Source organism: Austrofundulus limnaeus, unplaced genomic scaffold (genome assembly GCF_001266775.1).
Source record: "Austrofundulus limnaeus strain Quisiro unplaced genomic scaffold, Austrofundulus_limnaeus-1.0 Scaffold104, whole genome shotgun sequence".
Lineage (NCBI taxonomy): Eukaryota > Metazoa > Chordata > Actinopteri > Cyprinodontiformes > Rivulidae > Austrofundulus > Austrofundulus limnaeus.
In genome coordinates, this window is record NW_013952506.1 from 1,373,219 (window position 1) to 1,382,142 (window position 8,924).

Genomic DNA, 8,924 nt, shown 5'->3' on the forward strand with positions numbered 1-8,924 from the left:
AAAATAACAAATAACAATATATTTTTAACCTTTTTTGTTACAAAAGAGTAAGGTTAGTGTACTTAAAATGGACAAAAATAGCATATTTGATATTGTTACTATAGTCTAATTCTTTTATTATTTTTTATTATTATTATTGGACGGGAAAATAATGCTTATGATCCAACAACAGTTTGGGGGCTCAGGTCTCTGCTTTTGGTATTTTGAGGGTAAAAGGCTGAAAAGTTTGGGAACCACTGCATTAGAATAAAAGACCTTGAGACATACGGGAATCCCTGATAAGCACTTAATTTATCAGTTACCTATTCAAGTTATTTGTTTTCATTCATGTGGAATGATTCATTCATTGCCATATGATTGTGCACTAAACGTATCAACCTCTAACATTAGCTTTGCTTACAGAGGTGAAACCTCAGTTTGTATAGGATCTGTTTGCCTCAGCAACATGAGCTTACGCTCCATTGAGTTTCAAAAGAGGTATTTGGCTTTGCCTTAGTGGATGTGAGACCCCCCCCCGCGGTCCACCACTCTGGATGCTTCCAGACTACTTGATACCAGTTTTATTGGCAAGCGCTTCTCAGTTTTCTTTCTAAGCATGTGTGTGTGTTTATTACTTTGGCTATGGCAAGTAGTCGTTGTAGATGCTAAATGGTTCTCCTGTCTCTTCAGACACCAGTGAGGGACCGGAGCAGAACAGGACGGGATCCGTGCTGCAGACTCTGGAGTAACATGCTGCCCTGCTGTGCAGTCAGAGTGTGCCATGTGCTTATGTTGGTGCTGTGTCTGTCTGCGGCCGAGGACTTCGATTGGACAAAGAACAACCATGACTCCTTCTATTATGGCACTTTTCCAACTGGTACGCAAAACCTGGGCTGTATCCTTTTAAGTTTGATACTGAGGGCCMTATATGAGCACTGTAAAGGCTGATCCTGATTACTGTATTTCTCAGGATTTTCATGGGGTGCCGGAAGTTCAGCCTATCAAACAGAAGGAGCCTGGGACAAAGATGGAAAAGGACTGAGCATCTGGGATGTGTTCAGTCACAAGAAGGGCAAAATCCAACAAAATGACACCGGGGATTCMTCCTGTGAGGGCTACTACAAATTCAAGGTGGGATGTTAGTAAAATATGCAGAAATCAGACGAAGATGATAATTTGGGAGAGCACAGATGGATTTGCATGTATATTTTTTTACAGGATGATACATCTCTGATGAAGGAGTTGAAGCTTAACCATTATCGTTTCTCCATCTCCTGGCCCAGAATTATTCCCACTGGTGTAAAATGTGAGTGGCTGCTGCTAATTTAAACTATTTGAAGCCAAACTGACACAAGTGATTTCATTTATCCAAACTCTGACCTTCTTTTCAGCTGATCATATAAATGAAAAGGGAATACAGTACTACAATGAATTAATTGACCACCTGCTGGAGAACAAAATTACTCCCATTGTYACATTGTATCACTGGGATCTTCCCCAAGTTAGTATCACAGACCACCAATAACTTAAATCCTGATTTTTTTTCTTTACTACAATCTATTGTGTTTTTGAATATTTTTTTAGGTTTTACAGGAAAAATATGGTGGGTGGCAGAACATAAGTATGATCAATCATTTCAATGAATTCGCCAACCTGTGCTTTGAGAGATTTGGCAATCGAGTGAAGTACTGGATCACTTTCAACAACCCATGGGTAGGTTTTTGTGATATGTATTTTTGCATGAAACGAACACTAAACATTTCTGAATWTAAATTCAAAGCGTTTGATTTGTAATTACAGTCTGTAGCAGTTGAGGGCTACGAGACAGGAGAACACGCTCCAGGACTGAGGCTCAGAGGAACAGGAGCTTACAAAGCTGCACATCACATAATAAAAGTAAGAAGTTGCAGATGTTGAACCATCTAAACTTGAGAAGAATGAGTTGATCAGTAAACTAAAATGGATTTTTTTTTTCTTTTAGGCACATGCTAAAGTTTGGCACACTTATGATACACTGTGGAGGGGGAAACAACAAGGTAAGCAACAATGGAAAATAATGGGTTTACCCTGTGTTGTAAGTTTGTTGAGAACTGTTGTGTTTCTGCTCAGGTCTGGTTGGCATCTCTTTGTCGGGGGACTGGGGTGAGCCGGTGGACATCACCAACCAGAAGGACATYGAAGCAGCTGAGCGATATGTCCAGTTTTACCTGGGCTGGTTTGCCACACCTGTCTTTCATGGAGACTATCCTCAAGTGATGAAAGACTTTGTTGGTGAGATAAACACTAAAAGTAATATATAATACATAGAATAATACTGTTGTTGCCTGTRTTTGTGTCTGTTCTTTATCAATATATCTCATTAACCACCAAAAAAATTTGAAACTTGCAGAAACTAATCAGTAGATGTACGTCTACTTCTCATTAAACTTTGGAGTCAGTCCAATTTAAGATGGCCACCACAGTCAACTGGCATTAAAGAAAAATACAGGAATGACTATAATTCAAGTCAGTTTTACAGATACTGGCCTAATATTTGATGTGGTAAAAGCTAAGACTGAACCAAAAGCTAAGACTGAACCTCAACATACACTCATAGGCCACTTTATTAGGTACACCATACTAGTACTGGGTTGGACCCCCATTTGGCTTCATTAATCCTTTGTGGCATAGATTCAACAAGGTACTGGAAACTTTCTTCAGAGACTCTGGTCCATATTAACATGATAGCATCACACAGTTGCTGCAGATTTGTCCGCTGCACATCCATGATGTTAATCTCCTGTTCCACCACATCCCAAAGCTGCTCTATTAGAGTGAGATCTGGTGACTGTGGAGGACGTCATTCAATACTATGAGCTCATTGTTGTGTTCAAGAAACCAGTCTGAGATGATTCACACTTTATGACATGGCTCGTTATCCTGCTGGAAGTAGCCATCAGAAGATGGTACACTGTGGTCATAAAGAGATGGACATGGTCAGCAACAATACTCAGGTAGGCTGTGGCATTGACACGATGCTCAGTTGGTACTACTGGGCCCAAAGTGTTCTTGGAAAATATCCCCCGCACCATTGCTCCACCACCACCAGCCTGAACCGTTGATACAAGGCAGGATGGATCCATGCTTTCATGTTGTTGACACCAAATTCTGACCCTACCATCCAAATGTCACAGCAGAAATCCAGACTCATCAGACCAGGCAACGTTTTTCAATCTTCTATTGTCCAGTTTTGGTGAGCCTAATTGTAGCCACAGTTTCCTGTTCTTAGCCGACAGGAGTGGCAGCCGGTGTGGTCTTCTGCTGCTGAAGCCCATCTGCCTTAAGGTTTGACGTGTTGGTGTTCAAAGATTCTCTGCATACCTCGGTTGTAACAAGTGGTTATTTGAGTTACTGTTGGCTCGAACCAGTCTGGCCATTCTCCTCTGACCTCTGGAATCAATAAGGCATTTGCGCCCACAGAGCAGCTGCTCACAGGATATTTTCTCTTTTTTGGACCATTCTCTGTGAACCCTAGAAATGGTTGTGGGTGAAAATCCCAGTAGATCAGGTGTGCCTAATAAAGTGGCCTGTGAGTGTATATTCTGAGCACTAAGAGATTGTGAAAGATCTTTGATTAAAAATGTTGACATTAACTATTTGGAGTCAACGCCGTCTTTTAGCAAAATGTCTCCTAAATCACTGGTCATGATTTAATGAAACTTTCAGAAAAAATAATCATTTGRTGTTCATTTCCGACTGATTATCTTTACAAACTAACCCAATTGAAGGTGGCCACCACAGCCAATAGATTATAGAAAACACAAAAAGGGCAATAATTCTGTTGATTTTACATATATTTTACTAAATTCTGGTGTATCAGAAAACTGAAATATGAGTCATTGCAAGGTCATTCTCAAGATCATCTTGGGAGCCACTGGACAAATTTAAACAAAAGYAATTTGATGTATTTTCTACAACTAAGTTTGTAAATCAATCCTAGTCAAGATCGGTGCCACAGCTAAAGTTAGCCAATGCAGAAATAACTAAAATTTATTGAATTTAACATAGTTTGACCAAAACAGCTATAACTCATCGAAAAATTGTGTTAGCCTAAAACGCTGGCATGAAAGGCAGCAGGCGATTCCTTCAAGAAATGCTGGACCTGCAATTTTACATTATAATTATTAATTACAGAGGAGTTACCGAATTCCTTCTTCTACCTGTGTTCAGGGAGAAAGAGTGTCCATCAGGGACTGGGGACGTCTCGGCTGCCCATGTTTTCTCCTCAGGAGAAGAGCTACATGAAGGGGACCTGTGACTTCCTTGGAATAGGTCACTTCACCACGCGGTACATCACCCATAAGAGCTACCCATCAGGCCGAAGCGGCACCAGCTACTTCACCGACCGTGACTTGGCGGAGCTGGTGGACCCGCGGTGGCCCGACCCTGGATCAGAGTGGCTCTACTCCGTGCCCTGGGGCTTCAGACGTCTGCTAAACTTTGTCAAGGTGACTCGCTGTGCAGTAAAACACGGAGAAGATAGCTCTCTGCTGCATTTAACGTGATCTTTGCTGTGCTTGTAGACCCAGTATGGGAACCCAATGATTTACGTGACGGAGAACGGAGTCTCTGAGAAGATGTCCTGCACAGAGCTGTGTGACGAGTGGAGGATACAGTATTATAAAGACTACATCAATGAGATGCTGAAAGGTTGAATGAGTTCATGGGTAAAAACAAAACAAGCAGAGTTGAACTCAAAATTCTCATCACATATTTCTGTCTTTCAGCTATCAGAGATGGGGTCAACGTGAAGGGCTACACCGCCTGGTCCCTGCTGGACAAGTTTGAGTGGGATGAAGGGTACTCAGAAAGATTCGGCCTGTACTATGTGGACTTCAGGAATAAAAACAAGCCTCGCTATCCCAAAGCTTCGGTCCAGTTTTACAAACGCATCATCAGCTTCAATGGATTTCCCAATCAGAGAGAGGTGAAAGACGCTTGTCTCAATGAAAAGATTTCCATCCAACAAATCCACTCCTTTCATTCTTTCATCTTATAAGTCTGTGATCAATTTGTGCTTGTCGACAGGTTGAAAACTGGAGGAGGAAGGCTGTGGAGACCTGCTCTTCTAGCAATCAGCTATTAGCTGCAGGTCAGTTTGATGTTTGTCAGTGGAAACAGGTAAACTAGCTGGGGTAAACAAATGAAGATTATAGCTTCAGTAAATCTAAAATCAACAGAATGAACAAAAATACTGTATCAATTTAGTTTCAGTGATTGTTTCTGTTCAAACATACACAAAAACACAATAATTGGTGGAAATGTAAAAACTAAAGCCATTCGAGCAAATATCTGAGATATCTTCTTTGTTTGCCCCTCCAGCTAGAAGAGAATCCAAGGAACATGCAGAAATGCCAAAGGTTTGGCCAGTGCATGATGAAGTTTAGAACCTCAGGGTACATATCTCATCTAACACTTACTGTTGCTTTACGATTGCGTGGCTTTAAATCTGACTAACAAGCATTTGCAGTTTAATGCTAAAAATCATGGCTTTAAAACAGGTTTGTACATCTGATGTTTGACCTGCAACATTTTTCCTAATTTATAGCCTCTTAAGTCTAATTCGCATTCTTCAATCTTTTTTTATTTTATTTCACAGGTTTCTTTATAGAAAAAAACTCAAATTAAAATTCAGTCAGGTCTGCATAAGAATATTTTTAAACAAAAATCCAGAATATGTTTATTTAAATTTCCTTTTAGCGACAGCCAGGCTAGTTTTCTTTTCTCATATTCTTTCCAGGCCTGTACCTCTCTGTGAGCTGAGAGGAACTCCAGGACAGATGTGGGAATTACCATAAATGTGAGAAAAGCTGTACCACCTTAAATAAATTACCATAAATCAGAGGTCTTCGACCCTGTTCCTTGTGACCCACTGCCCTACATGTTGTAGCAGTTTCCCTGCTTAGACAGTTAAAAATAATTTAATTACCTACTCAGTTTAKCAGAAGCCTGTCAATCACTCATTCATTTCAGTCAGGTGTGTTGAATGAGTCAAAGCAACGCTCTGGGTATGTTTTCGATGAGGGAATGACATTATAACATGATATAAAGCTAAAAATAAAATGATTTTGTATAACTGCATTGTTGTACAAAAGCTGCATTGCATATAAAATGAATAACTGTAAATGCCAAAAAAGCTACTCCTAAAATAAATTACTGTACATGTAGAAGCTATGCCACCTAATAGAAATTACCGTAAATGTGGAGAAAACTGCACTGCATAAAATATATTACTGTAAATTGTAGAAAAGCTGTATCATCTAAAATTTATCATTAGCATTAGAAAAGCTGTGCTGCATAAATTAGTAAAGTAAATTAAATTAAATTAAATGCAGGAAAACATTTGCTGCCTGAAAAAAAGGACCATAAATAAGGGGGAACATTCAAAATTATAAATATATACTTAGCACAAAAAGTAAGGACATCTGTGTTTGGACCTGATTGTCAGCACCTGGGGGTACCAGAAGCTCAAAACGAGTGTCAATAGCAACATAAAAAAAAGCAGTTTGGCAGAAAAGATTGGGCAAATTTTGCATGATCCTTAAAAATGTGGCACCATTTAAAAAAGGAAATTAACAGAACAAGAAGCATTGCTACAACAAAAAATAATCTACCAAACACAAATTTCCTTACTTTTTGTGCTACATTTATATTTATAATTTAATTTGACATATAATCCAGGTCCAGGTAAGACTTCACTCAGTTACAGCATTGGACCACGGTCCACCATTTGGAGATCCTACTCCAATCGATAGCTCAAAGACTATCTTTTTAAATCAGGATAATACTAACAACTGAATTTTTTAGTGAAACCTCTGATGTCAGTCTGAGCTTTGCTTCCTGATTGCTTATAATTTAAGTGCTTTGGATTTTAATGGTTTTCTTGCCTACAAAGCATTAAATGCTGCTGCTGTGTTCTAAAATGCATGCAGTTCTCAAAGGGTTAAAGTGTCAGTAATCCCTTCTAAGTACTTTCTCTTCTTTCATTAGAGGAACAGCGGAGTACTGCTGCCAATATTCTAAGACTAATACATGGTAAGGAACCCCTCACAATAAGTTAGACAAAAAGTATGATTATATTTAAGCGATAAGTGTTAACCCTTTGAGTGCTGTGCTTGAGCCGTTTTGCTCGATTTATTAACTGTGTCCGCACCATCCGATTACTGCAACACTTTTGTAATGAGTGTGTTTGTGTGTGTGTGTTTTGCAGACCCGCTGACCAGCCACATGGAGATGGTAACGGAGATCGTTGTTCCCACGGTGTGCACACTCTGCATTTTGCTCAGTGCCATCTTCCTCATGTTCCTGCTGAGGAGGAACTAGACGGTGTGTTTGGTCACAAAAGTTGACGCACGGTTTCTACGCACTTGAACGCATGCAGTGCAACATTTCTTTCAGTTTTTCTGTGAGCACGTTACGCAGTTTTTGAGGTGAATTTAATAGATTACTGATGTGACTAATTTGATGTGTTTGAGATGTTGAATTTAAATGCAGACAAACTGTTTTTTCACCTGCAACTTGTAAGATTTTCCTGTTTTATTATTACTATCTGCTGTAGAATACTGTTGTTATAAACAACCTGTTTGATCTACTGTGTTTTTATCAGGAATAAAGAGAATTTGGCAAAACTCCTCTTCCAGATCTCTTTCAGCTGCCACCAYGAACAGTGTTCATAAAGAAAATATGGTTTCAATAAAGACTGGAATCGATTAAGTTTATTAACACAAACAACATACTGACAGGTATACTTTAGACTTTTAAGGAGGTTAAATGATTTTGGCCTGTGCTATAAGTTTTTCATATGTTAATTTCTAAATGAAAGTCTCAAATACCAACACGCACAGTGTTGTGTATTTGTGCGCTTTGTAAACTCAGGTAAAGCTGACAAGGCTGCAGCACACCATGGTGGAAAAGAAAGCAGGCTCCTCGCTGTCCCCATTGACGGTTTCATTCGGGTAATCTAAACAACAAACACAAAATYGGGTTATTTTTACTTTATTGCTGTAGCTAATAACCTAAAACATTTTGACCGGAACATACAAATCACCTGTTTCAAAGATGACGTGATCAACCAGCGGTCTGTCACTAAGCTGTAAGGATGTCCTCACCTCACGAGGACCGTGGCCACTGGCGATCTCCACCCTCCACGTTAACGGATGCTCTCTGTGGGAAAGATTTACAAACAGTCACGAGAAGTTGTAACAAATGGGTCCATTCTATTGTATTAGATGGTTATTATTGTCCTAAATACTACTGCATTAAAAAAGCACAAGTAATCTGTTGAATTTGAATATATGGGGGAGCCTGAAGTGCAAGATTACAATAGAAAACTGAGTAAAAAAGAACTTTACATAATTCCACAAGCTGACTAAAACTCATGAATGAGGCTAAATGCAGCATCTGTAAACTTAATCATAGCTAGAAAATAAACACGCACACTGGTCAACACAAAGAAATTGTCAAAGTTTTTTTCAGCTGACTTAGTAATATTTTGATTAACTGAATCCAAAACTCACATTTGTTTTGCTCCATCAGGTCAACTTTTGAGCTATAGGCATATCTTGTTTTTTTTTTACGATTCTGTTTACATGCATTTTTTAATTTCATTTCAGTTTTATTTATTTCATGTTCTAGAGATGAAATTGTTTACTTCAGGTTTCCTACAGCTTAAGGAAAGTAAAATTTAAAACTTTTTAAGACCTCTTTAATGCCACTTGAAATWAAATTTAAGGCCAACTTCACAACCAACACAAATGGAAAAGAACCCCAGTGTGACGGCCCTGCTGCACCTCCTGCTTACAGCTGATTAGACTGGCAGGTGCCTTCTATCAGGTGTGCTTCCTTTTAAGGTCCTGAAGGGGAGGAGTCGAGAAGACCTGAGCCTGTCTTAGGTAGCACCTGGTGTG

At 39.3% G+C, this 8,924-nt stretch overlaps 2 protein-coding genes across 8 annotated transcripts in view; one reads left to right on the forward strand and one right to left on the reverse strand.

The window, feature by feature from the left end:
* Positions 1–7,649, forward strand: part of lctlb (lactase-like b) — an 8,226-nt gene extending 577 nt beyond the window's left edge. Inside the window, exons 1-17 of one of the 7 annotated variants that reach the window (XR_001310643.1) lie at positions 494–566; positions 670–856; positions 950–1,110; positions 1,198–1,285; positions 1,371–1,480; positions 1,564–1,692; positions 1,780–1,875; positions 1,961–2,015; positions 2,089–2,250; positions 4,189–4,466; positions 4,542–4,668; positions 4,746–4,945; positions 5,047–5,110; positions 5,341–5,414; positions 5,759–5,818; positions 7,009–7,053; positions 7,229–7,270. Coding sequence is in view for 4 of the 7 variants with exons in the window: in XM_014013673.1 (XP_013869127.1) it covers positions 534–566; positions 670–856; positions 950–1,110; positions 1,198–1,285; positions 1,371–1,480; positions 1,564–1,692; positions 1,780–1,875; positions 1,961–2,015; positions 2,089–2,250; positions 4,189–4,466; positions 4,542–4,668; positions 4,746–4,945; positions 5,047–5,110; positions 7,009–7,053; positions 7,229–7,341 (1,848 nt within the window). In the remaining 3 variants the exon portion in view is untranslated. Of the gene's footprint in view, positions 1–493; positions 567–669; positions 857–949; positions 1,111–1,197; positions 1,286–1,370; positions 1,481–1,563; positions 1,693–1,779; positions 1,876–1,960; positions 2,016–2,088; positions 2,251–4,188; positions 4,467–4,541; positions 4,669–4,745; positions 4,946–5,046; positions 5,111–5,340; positions 5,415–5,758; positions 5,819–7,008; positions 7,054–7,228 lie in introns of those variants that run through there. The other 6 variants (XR_001310644.1, XR_001310642.1, XM_014013676.1 and 3 more) reach the window with 6 other exon arrangements.
* Positions 7,650–7,715: 66 nt separating this feature from the next.
* The window catches only part of zwilch (zwilch kinetochore protein), a 5,502-nt gene continuing 4,293 nt past the window's right edge, over positions 7,716–8,924 (reverse strand). The window contains exons 17-18 of the mRNA XM_014013678.1: positions 8,066–8,181; positions 7,716–7,978 (exon numbers count right to left, since the gene is read on the reverse strand). Of these exons, the coding sequence (XP_013869132.1) occupies positions 7,890–7,978; positions 8,066–8,181 (205 nt within the window). The 3' untranslated portion in view covers positions 7,716–7,889. The remainder of the gene's footprint in view (positions 7,979–8,065; positions 8,182–8,924) is intronic.